At 38.0% G+C, this 14,743-nt stretch overlaps 2 protein-coding genes across 2 annotated transcripts; both read right to left on the bottom strand.

The window, feature by feature from the left end:
- Positions 1-390: 390 nt before the first annotated feature.
- Positions 391-5,995, bottom strand: LOC117425932 (UBX domain-containing protein 10). The gene is made up of 2 exons (XM_034043253.3): positions 5,822-5,995; positions 391-5,035 (listed from the first exon to the last, which is right to left on the bottom strand). Exon 2 carries the CDS (start codon positions 5,024-5,026, stop codon positions 4,175-4,177), a length of 852 nt encoding a protein of 283 aa, XP_033899144.2. The 5' UTR covers positions 5,027-5,035; positions 5,822-5,995; the 3' UTR covers positions 391-4,174.
- A 1,615-nt stretch (positions 5,996-7,610) lies between these two features.
- Positions 7,611-14,690, bottom strand: LOC117425380 (ceramide-1-phosphate transfer protein). Its single transcript, XM_034042270.3, has 2 exons — positions 14,463-14,690; positions 7,611-10,120 (listed from the first exon to the last, which is right to left on the bottom strand). The coding sequence occupies exons 1-2, from the start codon at positions 14,603-14,605 to the stop codon at positions 9,598-9,600; spliced, it is 666 nt and encodes a 221-aa protein (XP_033898161.3). The 5' UTR covers positions 14,606-14,690; the 3' UTR covers positions 7,611-9,597.
- Between the last annotated feature and the right edge of the window lie 53 nt (positions 14,691-14,743).

Here is a 14,743-nt window from a genome sequence, read left to right as displayed (position 1 = left end):
ACATGTAGGAATAAAAGTTGAAAAAAGCAGTCATAGTCAAGTGTGCTTTACTAACAATACTTGAACCAATTATAAATATATGTAAAGGAAAAATAACCACAACCAGGTAGAGCAGGAAGTGTAAACTATAAAACAAATGCCACCTACTGCCATTGCAGTAATGAAGTGCATGCTAAACACACTGCGCCAACCCAACTGTTTTAAAACAAACACCCACTTAAACAGCATGATACTGTGATAGTCATCACGCAGAGGTCTGTGTGGCTCCAAGCCGCAGCACTGACGCACCTCACTAGAGGCAGAGAATTACAATCTTGTAAATCGCCAGCAGCAAGCTATTCAATTACACTTCATTTAAACTTAAGCATAATTTAGTGTGTTGGTAAAAAATATAAAAAGGATTTTATTGTAGAAGACATGAAAATAAGTTTCCTGCTTAAATGTGTTATTTATAATGAATAACTATATTAGCAGTACATCATAATATTATTTAGCAGATCCCTTTACCAAGGCAATTCACAGAGGCTAAGCTGTGAACTATGCAACAACAATCACTGTTGCAGGATCTCAGTTTCACTCCTCATCTTAGACAGACCACAAGGAAGTTAAGTGACTTGCTCAAGGTCACAGAGTGAGTCAGTGGCTGAGCTGGGATTTAAAGCCAGGGACCTCCTGGTTCCAAACCTTTTCTTTAACCACTGGACCACACAGCCTCCACAAAATATAACTATGAACAGAACAAAAACAAAAACTGCTGTAAAAACATTTTCAGCTTAAGTGGTCTGCACCATCACACATAAAACAAAGGAAGAAAAAGATACTCACAGTTGGGCATTCACATTGTAAGACATTTGATTTAATACACTGCTTTTACAAATACAAATGCATTTAAAATTAGATGATTTAAATGCAATGCACAAAAATAACTTTGGTAAAAAGGTACAGAAAGTACAACATGAATACAAATGTATTTACCATTGTATATGTTGCCCTTTTGTGAAATAAATAATTCTTTAATTTGCTTGCAGACCCAAAGAAGAAGAATAAACAGAAGTACAAAATAGCCCCTCATTAATGCATGATGTCATAATGGTTTTTGTATGCACTTCAGCTAGAGCAATCTGCTTTTCAAGACAAACACCACCAGTGTTAACAAAAATCCTTCTTTCTTGTATAATTTTAAAAATTGTTATATATGTGCTCTTGATTTTAAAATATTAATTATTTCACATCGAGAAAAAAAAATCTGTGCTTTATAACCTGGAAAAAGCAAGACGTTTCTACACCAAACTTCCTGAAAAAGCTGTGTGCTGTGAACTCTTGAGAGCTTGCACTGTTTGAGTCCCGCAGAAATACAGATCTGAGTAGCTTGACATTTCACTGTTACACATTTACAGAAATTCGCTATAAATGCAGTGTTTTTTAAACACCAAATATTAGTATGTTTGTATTACCAGTATTTCTGGGCCATCCCCTTCCTACCCTAAAAAATTCAGGCTAAAACTCCAAACTTTCTCAGCGCTAAGCCTCTTTAATAATAATAATAAACTAAACAAACAAATAAAAAATGATCTCAAAAACTTCACATCTGACTGGAACGATTTCAGCCATGCCAAGAGACATTTACCCTACAAGACCATCCATGCAAAATGCCGTGCCAGTCCATTTAACGGGGTCGAAATTATTAAAGTGCAAAAATTGGTGTTTAACAATAAAGTGCCTACTCATCCCTGTGGTGGTACTGCGCCACTGTAATTAACAGTTCAATTTATACTGTAATACCCGACACTCAGTTGCATTTAATCTGCAAGTAGAAGCGCAGCAAATCAAAGTTTACATTTTTATAAATGCAGTAGAAACATATCTAGGATGCTATATCCAGGGTGATTCAGAATTCGCACAACATTGTTTTGCATTGATTTCAGTTCTACTTGATTGGTGACATTAATATTGAACAGCCCTATGGTGGCCATATGGTGCGTCACAGAGTGGCAGTCAGAGACATGTTTGTTTTGAATATCGTCCTCCTTGTACCCTCCAGTTTTTTAAAACGCTCTGACAATGTTGTGCGAATTATGAATCACCCTGTGTAAGGTGCAAGACAATAACTCGTTATTAGAAAAACAGAACCCTGAACCAATTAGAATGATTGCAGACACCATTAAGAGTGAGGGAAATGTGGCAATTAAATACAAAGACAATACAATGACATTTTCTTAAGAAAATATAGAGATTGTATCGGGAATTATTTCCTATCACCAGAGTTCATTGCAAGCATTTACTACCTGAATTTAAAGACTCCACTTTACAAAAAACTGTAAATAACTTATAACCTTATGTTTAAATCCCTTCAATTCCAGTCAAGGGATATCCTGCCGTGGAACACTAAAATGAAAACGCGAGTTATTAAAAAAGACAAATAATGTTCACCATGTTTATTTAAGACAACACACACAATATAATTTTGTCTGAACACCGATTAGTGAATTGTCTAATGGAACCTCAGGCTACATTTCACTTTGTTATTGCGTGCCATTTAATTTAGGTGATTTTGAATGGATAAATGACCCATAGAGAATTCTGATAAATACTGTATCTGGATTAAGCTTTTGTTTTTCTGCTAATAATAAAGACGTTATAGAACATAATTATCTTTTATTACTGATCATATTCATACTTCATTTTTTTAAATTCAATTAGTAAAGCTACCCAGATCTCATTTTCTATTTATTTAGCAAAACCTTCTGCAAAAATATAAATTATAATACCCTGATAATAGTAGATAAATGTGTTTTCTAAACATGCATTGTTGCAACTTGCCTGTGAATGACAATGGTATTGTTCTGCTTTTTTTGTTTTTAAATTTAGTAGTCGCCAATTCGTTTTTTGTTATTTTTCTCCCCAATTTAGTAGTGTCCAATTATTTTTTTAGCTCAGCTCACTGCTACCACCCCTCACTGACTCTGGAGGGGCGAAAACAAACACACGCTGTTCTCCAAAGCATGTGCCGTTAGCCGGCCGCTTTTTTACAAAATGCAGACTCACCATGCAGCCACCCAGAACTACAGCGTCGGAGGACAACGCAGCCCTGGGCAGCTTACAGGCAAGCCTGCAGGTGCCCGGCCAGACTATAGGGGTCGCTGGTGCGCGGTGACCTAACCCTCCCTCCCCCCGGGCGGCGCTCGGCCAATTGTGCGCCGCCCCCGGGAGCTCCAGTCCTCGGTTGGCAAAAGAATAGCCTGGATTCAAACCGGCGACGTCCAGACTATAGGGCGCGTCCTGCATTCTACACAAATGCTTTTACTGGATGCACCACTTGAGATCTCTTGTTCTGCTTTTAAATAGTGTATTTTAAACTGTTACTTTTGATTGAATTATATTTTAATTGTATATTTGACATGTGATTAAATTATGGATTTATGCATTTTTGGACACATGCACCAAGTCCCAATAACCAATGCTAAATTACAGCTAAATAGATTTTATCAGGGAAGTCTAAAATGTAAGCCTATTTCTATAACAACAAATATGCTTTTCATTTCTTATTAGCAAGTTCTTGTGTAGTAAAAACAGAATAAAGCATGAATCATTGTTCTTCGGCCTGTATTTGCCAGTATATTGGCATCGTAAACAAAACCTTTTCATAAAAAAAAAGCATTTTCTATGAAAAGCATTTTTTTTCAGCATTGAAAAGCATTTTGTAGCTCATTAGTACTAACACAATTCAAGTGAATTGCTGCTGTTTATTCCTTTCAGGTGACACCAGCTAGCTCATTGTTGTGTTACAGGTAACAGGGCTTCATCTGCATTACATGTTGCACAGGAAAGATCTGCATTACCAGCTGCTTTCACATATCTTGATTAGCACTGGTCTTGGACTGCCTTACCTACAGTAACACTGGATAGTGCAGATTGTGAAGCCAGCTGTACGTGTTACAATGAACATACGCGCCTGGTTTATCAGACCCTGTTCAGCACTAATCTTGGACTATTTTACCTAAGGTAACACTAGGTAGTCTGTGCTAATCAAGTTCTGTGAAACCATTTAATATTGATATTCCATATTGATAATCTGTTAATTAAAAAAGTTGTTGCAAGGTAAGTTTGGTTATGTTACACAATTAAGAGTGTACAGCCATGCCTGCCTTTCTGTGTTGATGATCTAATCCAGACCCTAAAGAGAATCCAGGATACAAAGTACAGACTTGTTTTGGATACCACACTGCTCCAGAGTATGGGACGAATCAGGGAAGCTTCTTCTGGGCACCTCCATGGTCTCTACGATCCCGTTTGTGTAGGTAGTGTTGTACCTGGCCTCAGCAGCAGCAAGCACTGTTTGAAGAGTGTCCGACGGGCGGAAAGCTTTTTGAAATCTTTCACCGGAGGGAGATCTCACTGCCAGAAGCAGGCTTGGCTGTTCGTCTGAAGGAGTCTGAAGGCTAGAGATGTGTGGCAGTCCAGGGTTCCTCTTTTCTGTCTGGGAGTAACACTTCTTGCTGCTCTGTTTCTTTTCTTCTTTATTTGTGTCTCGCCCTGAGGTTGGCTGGTCTTTGTGAAAAGGTCTTGTCTTTTTTAGCAGCAGAGCAGAAGACATGCTTAGTTCATGAGTCTGCTTTTCCAGGCGCTCAATGGCTGTATCTCCAGAACCCCTTTTCTCGATCGAGGGGAGAACGCGGTACCTGTTTAGGGAAGAGGACGGTCTCGCTGGAAACTGCTGAACAAGCTCTGTGTTTTCATGTTGGGTCTTGACGCTTGGTGGTCTTGGGGAAGATTGTGGTCTAAAAGGACTGTCTCCCAGTTCACTTGAAGAAGATGATGGTGGTCTTGGTGTGAGTGGGACATTATGATAGGAAACTGCATCCACACTTTTGGAGTAGTTCAGGTTTGGTCTACTGCGAGCTTTGGCAGATTTAGGCCTTGTAACATGCATTCTGTGTTTGTCTGGCTCCTTGGCGGTAGATAAGCTGGTATCAAAAGACAAAATACCTCTTGAAAATATTCTTTCCATAGGTGGTGCGGTAGCCATCTCATATAGCTAAATGAGAAACAAAGATTGCATTGAGAATAAAGCAGTTACTCTAATAAGTGTCATGCATATCCTTTAAAACTGGATGACCAATTCCAAGCGTGGAAATCCCCAATATCTCTTTCATATGCCTTGCCTGGATCTAGTCAGCTGCTATCACATTAAGAGGTGAAACTTGTTACAGAATTTACAACTTTCATGATTTTCAATGAGAAACCATTATGTGAGTGAATTATTATGTGCACTTAAAATGAAGAAAAAAATAATTATTCACCCTACTGTATCTACATATTAATATCCAATAATAAATATATAGGGATCTTAATTGTATTTATTTTTAGATTGCAAATTTTTGTACCTTTTGCACTACCAATGTTTTTTTTGTGTTGTTTTTTTTGTCAGTTTGTCGATAAGTATACTTGTGGAAAACTACAAGCGGTGTTTTAATTGAATATGTTAACGTAGTATTATTCAGCAGGTTTCATTCGACTTTAGAAGCACAACGAGTTAATTCTATATAGAGGTCAAAGATTAGGGGTCTACAAGTGTCAGTATCCATTAGGAAGCGATTCCTGCAGTCTAGTAACCGTGAAAGTAAATCTGAGGGGATTCATTCAATCCTATAACAGTCCCAGTGTTTAAGACTTTGGCGGCAACATATAAAATAATTCTAAATAAATGCAACCAATATACGCCCTCAGAAACACATGACTCATTTCACTTTCTATTAAAATGTGGTGTCTAACGTCATGAACATCACTCAAGACTAGTATTATAAACAGAAAGTTCAGTTACCTCTACATGTCCTTCCACATGTCTGGCTCTCGAAACAAGTTTTTGCCAAGGAGCTGTAGAAAATAAAAATTGTACGGCGCGTTGGTGGTTTGTTTTTCATCAAGTCTGGTAAACAACAGCGTTGCTGTCTTGGCAACCTGTTCACGTTTGCGTCAGATAGAGAGAATTCGGAAATGTGACTTCCTGGTTTTGAAACCGAAAAAGAGAATTAGTTGTAGTTTGAACTGGTGGCTGTTTGATCATATCCAAGGTACACTGTGTGCTTTCAAATGCCAATATCAAGTGCTACTTGATATGCAGAGTGAAGTAAAATGTTAATGTGATGTAGAAGCAGACCTATTTTAAAATAGAACGCATTCCGGACTGCTTAACGCAACTTTTTAAAACAAAACAACATCGGCGCAAAATTGAACTATAGGCGTTTAAAGAGAAATATTCTTTATAATGTAAATGTGTAACCATGATACAGAATACCTTGAATTATATATATATATATATATATATATATATATATATATATATATATATATATATATATATGCGAGTACCATACATCCCCCGCCACTCCTGTGAATTCCAAATTACAGCTCTCAGCATGATGCAGAGAAACGAAGACAATAGAAATAGATAGTTTAATGAAAATGTGATACATGAAGACCTAGATGTCGTGGTGTAAGTACGATTGTAAAGTATATCACATTATGATCTAAAAATTTACTGTGGAATCCCCAGAAGCGAATACTCATTTATCATTTTGTAATTTATGCTAAATAGAGTAATGCACCGAGTTTCACCACCATTGGAGGAGCATTTTTCCAGATACCCGCAACAATGTAAAGAAATAAAAAAGACCAACAAGATGCTAGGCTATATTGTGAAAAGTGTTGAATTTAAATCAAGGGAAGTAATGTTAAAACTCTACAATGCATTAGTATGACCTCATCTAGAATATTGTGTTCAGTTCTGGTCACCTCATTACAAAAAGGATATTGCTGCTCTAGAAAGAGTGCAAAGAGCAACCAGAATTATCCCGGGTTTAAAAGGCATGTCATATGCAGACAGTTAAAAGAATTGCATCTGTTCAGTCTTGAACAAAGAAGTCTACACGGTGATCTGATTCAAGCATTCAAAATTCTAAAAGGCATAGACAATGTCGACCCAGGGGGGCATTCAGAACAGAAAATAGGAGGCACTTTTTTACACATAGAATTATGAGGGTCTGGAACCAACTCCCCAGTAATGTTGTTGAAGTTGACACCCTGGGATCCTTCAAGAAGCTGCTTGATGAGATTCTGGGATTAATAAACTACTATCAACCAAACGAGCAAGATGGGCCGAATGGCCTCCTCTCGTTCTTATGTTCTTAAATGATGTCATCCTTTATATTACCTGATTGTGGGCTTCTTTGTATTATTATTATTATTATTTTACACTCTGCTTGTGACTAACAAAGCTAACTACAAATAGTTTACTGTTACCAAAATACAAATACCTTATAAAAGATGGGTGTTTTTACATTGTTAAAATTGAAAAAAGAAAGCCTATTTTTGAGAACTTTATTTTACAATTTAGTCAGTTACTGTCAATCAGTTAATATGTCAAATATTAAAACATCAAATTACACCAAAATCTGAATCTGATGCAACCCTAAACAGAAAAAACTAAAAACAGGGGAAAATATATATATATATATATATATATATATATATATATATATATATTATACACACACACACACACAAATATATACATATATACACACACACAAAAATATATATATATATATATATATATATATATATTTAATTGATCAAATGTGCTAGAAGATGTAAATAATCACATTGTAAACTAATCCATTGTAAAACATCATTGATAATGAGCATGTTCACAACAAGAGTGTTAATAACATAGTGGCACACATTCAAACATGTTTACTTAAGCACACAGGTGTCAGACAATAGGGTCAATTCAACTGATCTAAATACTGCAACCATTTAGATTCAATCTGCCTCTTTTTGACATCTTCATGCAAGGATGTAAAATGCCATGGAGGATCATTTTCTAATTTTTTTGCAAATGATTATATACACATAGATTAATTTTAACACATCAAGACTACATTGAAATAACTGGCTATACTTTACCGGTCCACTACAGAACAGCTTGGTTAGTGATATTATGCTGACATACAGAAACTTTCTGTTATTTGCTGCAAAATGACACGATGATTGTAGCTAAATAATAGCACAGACCTTACCTGTTGTGTACTTCTATTCATTACATAGGTCTCATGGTCTCAAAAGTAAATGTAAATTAAATGTGTGTTTATTTTAAAACATGATATCTGCGTAAAGAAACCTCTGACAGGGTGGCACTTTCCAGGTCCCGCCTCTTCAACAGCTTCTTTTCTATTGTGAATCATTCAGCTGCTTCCCCTATTGACTGACATGCCTTCAGCCAGTAACAGGACCTATAAGACACTGGTGAAGTGAGCTAGGAAGTGCAAGTGTAACGGATTTCCTGCGAGTAAGGCATAGAAACAGTTTTCTTTAACCTAGTGTAGTACCAGACACCATAGTTAGAAATAAAAATACATGTTTGGTATAACAGGTTGCTTTCAAAACTGCACATTTTAGAGCTATGTAGCAACTGGAAATGCAAAACAGGTAAGACTTGCATCTTGTTTGTAAGCTACAATTACTTTAAACATAAACACACAGATAGTAAAGGAATGTAACACATAAATGACTTGCTATGTTATTTTATGACAGAAGTACACTTCCTGGTGAATCACAGGGGTAAACCTGTGACTGTGACATCATTAAATTGAATTAAATCTGTCTATTAGTCAATTATTATTAAACAATAACAATTATTCTTTCATGCAGAAATATTACTCGACAAACGAGCCAAAAGGTGAACAAGATAAGCTTCTTAAACTGTATTTAATCCCACTGCCCTGCAATATTGGAATAAAGCAGTCAGACTCTGCATCTGTAAACAAAATCTTAATCTGCTCGATCAGTTCAGAGGTATATTACTTTGGAGGGTTTACTTGTTTAGGGAGTAGGTGTTTTTTAAGTAGATGGACCAACAATAATATACATCTAGTGGTTTAAAACTTTTCTGAATTGATTTTAGTCTGGCAAACAACTATAACCAAAATGTAGTGGAAAGGACCACAAATATACTATCCAGTACTCCTCTTAAATGCAGCTACTGTAAATGGATCCCCACTGTGGTCATGTGTAACTGTCTAGCTACAAAAAACAAGTAAGCAAAACAAAAACCCTTAATGGCTTAGTATTGTACCAAACATTAATAAAAAATAATGAGGATTTTGCATTGATTTTTTTTTTTAAAGTTAATCATTAATAATATGTCTGCATTATTTTTTTTGTGGTTATTTTATTTTTCATTTAGAGTGCATAATTATTTTCTCCCCAGTTTTGAAAGTCTAATAACGTTCGTTCACCGCAGCCATACGCCCAACGCTCAGGAGCTCCAGAGCAGAAGGACCTAGACTGCCCTGCAGGTGTCTGGCCTGTAGGGTCCGCTGTAGTGCAATGAGGAGAAACAGTCCCTGCCAGCTTTACCTCCCTAACCTGCAGGAGCACCAGAGCCAATGCAATGGTCCTGATGGAACCCCCAGCATACTATATGTGAAAATCAATGTCAAATTTGAAATAAAGTAATACCAAATCACAAAACGGAAACTTAGTCTAGATCCTTTACTTAGCAGTGTAATTACAGACTGATTTCCTAGCTCTCTAATGTTAAGGTAATTCAAGCAGGTTGTGTTGTTTATACAGCTCCTCTGTAATCTCGTAGACTTTGGAGATAAAGGGTATCGCTTCTACTAACATGGCAACCACTTGCTCTGTGGAGCCCACATTCATCGTTTGAAAGAAGGCGGCTCTCCCGGGCAGAGCACAGAACGCCATGGTTGCTGCTTTGCGGATGATCCAGGCGTGGTACTGGGCCAGGGAGTCGTTGTAGGCGTCGGTGCACATGACTGAAGTCTTGCTGTCCTCCGTGCTGGTCCTCAGCTTCTCCAGGAAGAGTTCCAGCCAGCGCAGGGTGCGGTGCAGACGCAGGAGCGTCCGGCACCCGGACTCGGGGTGCTCTGCTCTCCTCTGCAGGTCCACAAGGTTGTTGTCCAGCTCATACTTCACCATGGACTGAAGAGTCTCGTATTTGTCCCCATTCTCCCCGTTCTGGTGGGTCACCATGATCTGGATTTTGTTCACTGCGTCTTTGGAGATGAAGGAAAAGATTGAGCCGAGGCTGTTCATAAACCTAAATAAAAGAATAATAATTTAATGGCTTATTTCATAGACACCCTGATACTTGACAAAATGGACAGTGCTGGAAATAGTCTACTATTCGATTTAATGAAGGAGGAACTTTAGTTTAGTTTATGAAAGTTAAAGTTAAGTTTATATGATTTAGATAGCTCTGGGATAAATATTCAAACATATGTATTCCGTGTCAAAAATTATGTTCGTGGGGGTCCCAGAGTGGCTCATCCAGTTAAAGGGCTGCCACAGGGAGTGCAGGATGAGTCACACAGCTTGGACGGCACCAGTTCGTGTCCAGGCTGCGCAAAGATGCCGAACTCTGCTGGGGACTCCGAAGGGGGCGTCACATTGGCTCTGACGCTCCCAGGGTGGGGGATGGGGAACCTGCAGGGACTCATTCTCCTCATCACACAAGAGCAAACCATACTGGCCAGACACCGAGCACATTCAGTGGATAAGAGGCAGGGCTGCTTTCTGTTCTCCGGGATCGGTAGCCCGCCCACAATTGCTCAGCGTAAAAGCAATTCTGGCTTTATAATTATAATTAGGCTTGTGAGATTGGAGGACGTCTGTGCAGTGTGGGGACTCGCTGCGGTGAGGAGAAAAAAAATAATTGGACATTCACAGTTGGCAAAGTTTAAAACCAAAAGGTTAAATCAAGATTTTAGCTTAAAAGATATAGTGATTTTTTTTGTAATTGATTGCTAATTTGCTTATTATGGAAATGGATAGAAATTTGCCAGTCTTGTCTGCTTTGTATTATATTTTTTTGCCAAGCTGAAACATGTTTTTCTTTGTTTTTTTTAAATGTGTTTAACCAAGTATCACATTTTTATATGCGAGTTGCAGGGTTTCCTTCCCTTTATTTTGGTATTCGTTCATATAACAGAATTTATAAATTACACAATTCTTTGAGAATATTGAACATGAAAAGCCGATGTTCAACCCAGCACTGATTTAGATATATTTCATAGATCGCTTACCAGTGGCATAATATGCAAGTAGCTTCATGGCATTCTAGCCATTCCAGTCATTATATAGATCTCTCAAGAGTAGTACTGAAAAATCAAAAGCTACAATATTTGTATTTTTAAAGGATATATGGATCCATGCTGGGGATAGAAATCTTTCGGTTTGGATGGCTTGATAAACAGGATGCCCACTGATTTTAAATGATATCTGGATCCATGCTGGGGATAGAAAGCTTTCAGTTTGGATGACTTGATAAACAGGATGCCCACTGATTTTAAAGGAGTTCTTATGTACTTGACACTATTCAATGGACTGCAGGAAAGCAAGCTCTCTAGTTTTGAAGCCATGACTGCACATGACTGAGACTCACTGCATTTCTAGAGTCTTGACTTATTAGCCTCCTGCAATTCCATGGGATCACCATTAAGCGGCGCTCTACCCACCATCAATCTCTGTCCACACATTGTACATTCAGATGACTATATTACTAGTAAGGAATTCTAACAGGCATTACTTTAAACTAGTATTGAACCAGGTATTGTTTTGTACAAGAATATAGGACATGCTTACTATGTGCTTCCTTCAAAACTGCACATATGCCATCTATATTGAGGGTGTGTTTTTCCCCCCATTAACCCAATGTCTTGTTCTATGAGTGCCTGTTTATCAGATCTTATGTAGGTCCACTGTATAATATTTGTTCCAACTTTCCATCCATTTTTAATGTAAGCACCAGCTTTAAACAATGTCACTTTTCAATATATTGTTCTGGATTAGGAGCTGTTAGACTATAGTTTAAAGCTGGCCCTTGCAGGCATCTTAGGACCTTGTTCTTTAAACAATGTAACATGCTGCAGTACCAACATATACTATTGTTAACAATGCATCATTTACAATGTAACATGCTGCAGCACCAACATATACTATTGTTAACAATGCATCATTTACAATGTAACATGCTGCAGCACCAACATATACAGTGCCTTGCGAAAGTATTCGGCCCCCTTGAACTTTGCGACCTTTTGCCACATTTCAGGCTTCAAACATAAAGATATGAAACTGTAATTTTTTGTGAAGAATCAACAACAAGTGGGACACAATCATGAAGTGGAACGAAATTTATTGGATATTTCAAACTTTTTTAACAAATAAAAAACTGAAAAATTGGGCGTGCAAAATTATTCAGCCCCCTTAAGTTAATACTTTGTAGCGCCACCTTTTGCTGCGATTACAGCTGTAAGTCGCTTGGGGTATGTCTCTATCAGTTTTGCACATCGAGAGACTGAAATTTTTGCCCATTCCTCCTTGCAAAACAGCTCGAGCTCAGTGAGGTTGGATGGAGAGCATTTGTGAACAGCAGTTTTCAGTTCTTTCCACAGATTCTCGATTGGATTCAGGTCTGGACTTTGACTTGGCCATTCTAACACCTGGATATGTTTATTTGTGAACCATTCCATTGTAGATTTTGCTTTATGTTTTGGATCATTGTCTTGTTGGAAGACAAATCTCCGTCCCAGTCTCAGGTCTTTTGCAGACTCCATCAGGTTTTCTTCCAGAATGGTCCTGTATTTGGCTCCATCCATCTTCCCATCAATTTTAACCATCTTCCCTGTCCCTGCTGAAGAAAAGCAGGCCCAAACCATGATGCTGCCACCACCATGTTTGACAGTGGGGATGGTGTGTTCAGGGTGATGAGCTGTGTTGCTTTTACGCCAAACATAACGTTTTGCATTGTTGCCAAAAAGTTCGATTTTGGTTTCATCTGACCAGAGCACCTTCTTCCACATGTTTGGTGTGTCTCCCAGGTGGCTTGTGGCAAACTGTAAACGACACTTTTTATGGATATCTTTAAGAAATGGCTTTCTTCTTGCCACTCTTCCATAAAGGCTAGATTTGTGCAATATACGACTGATTGTTTTCCTATGGACAGAGTCTCCCACCTCAGCTGTAGATCTCTGCAGTTCATCCAGAGTGATCATGGGCCTCTTGGCTGCATCTCTGATCAGTCTTCTCCTTGTATGAGCTGAAAGTTTAGAGGGACGGCCAGGTCTTGGTAGATTTGCAGTGGTCTGATACTCCTTCCATTTCAATATTATCCCTTGCACAGTGCTCCTTGGGATGTTTAAAGCTTGGGAAATCTTTTTGTATCCAAATCCGCCTTTAAACTTCTCCACAACAGTATCTCGGACCTGCCTGGTGTGTTCCTTGTTCTTCATGACGCTCTCTGCGCTTTAAACGGACCTCTGAGACTATCACAGTGCAGGTGCATTTATACGGAGACTTGATTACACACAGGTGGATTCTATTTATCATCATTAGTCATTTAGGTCAACATTGGATCATTCAGAGATCCTCACTGAACTTCTGGAGAGAGTTTGCTGCACTGAAAGTAAAGGGGCTGAATAATTTTGCACGCCCAATTTTTCAGTTTTTTATTTGTTAAAAAAGTTTGAAATATCCAATAAATTTCGTTCCACTTCATGATTGTGTCCCACTTGTTGTTGATTCTTCACAAAAAATTACAGTTTCAAATCTTTATGTTTGAAGCCTGAAATGTGGCAAAAGGTCGCAAAGTTCAAGGGGGCCGAATACTTTCGCAAGGCACTGTACTAGTGTTAACAATGCATCATTTACAATGTAACATGCTGCAGCACCAACATATACTAGTGTTAACAATGCATCATTTACAATGTAACATGCTGCAGCACCAACATATACTAGTGTTAACAATACATCATTTACAATGTAACATGATGCAGCACCAACATATACTATTGTTAACAATGCATCATTTACAATGTAACATGCTGCAGCACCAACATATACTAGTGTTAACAATGCATCATTTAAAGAGTCAGAAGTTTTAAATTACATTTGTGTTGATGCCTCCTTCACATTTGAAGACGTATTCAAATCATAATGTGAGGTTTAATTACTCAAACTTAATTAAAAAAAAAATAGTATACCGTTAAAAAAATGGAAGCTACTATGTATCAAATCTGAAATTATGTAAGACTGTCCATGTATGTTTCTTCAGTCTGCCTTAATTCGCGTTCAGTAACAGGACTGACAGTAATAACGGAGGCGACGTGTCTGCGCCCTGTCACACCCTTTCATGACAACCCGCCTGAACAAGTACAGTACATTCATATGACTCATGTTTCTGATGTACATTGGATAAGTTAATCGACTTCTGACCGAGAACTTTAATACCAAACACATGTTACTCAGTCAAACGGAAATCCAGTTTATTTTATGTTTGATACTTAAAAAAAAAAAAAAAAGTTAAGTAGGTGAGCAAATCATATCAAGCTACTGACAGCAGTGTCCTGCCCAAGAGAACTCAAAATACAGCCAGGATTACCCACCTGACAAGACCCCTCCATCCATTCACGTAGCTGTCAGTGAGTATTTCTTGGTTGTCGGTGAGACATGACTGAAAAGTGATCAGAACTTCTTTTAAACTAAATTTCTCTTCCGGCACAGAGTCAGAGTCAGAGTCTGCCATCATCACCAAGGATAATAAACCTTTCTATTATCCTTCATCTTCACCCGGAAGTACGAAACAGTCAGACAGAAACTAACCAAATAATCAACCAATCGGAGTCGAGCTCTGAGGAGCGTCACTGTAGAATATCAACTTGTTACA

The sequence above is a fragment of the Acipenser ruthenus genome, chromosome 20 (genome assembly GCF_902713425.1).
Source record: "Acipenser ruthenus chromosome 20, fAciRut3.2 maternal haplotype, whole genome shotgun sequence".
NCBI lineage: Eukaryota > Metazoa > Chordata > Actinopteri > Acipenseriformes > Acipenseridae > Acipenser > Acipenser ruthenus.
The sequence above is the reverse complement of the archived record's forward strand: the minus strand, read 5'-3'. Positions and strand labels throughout refer to the sequence as shown.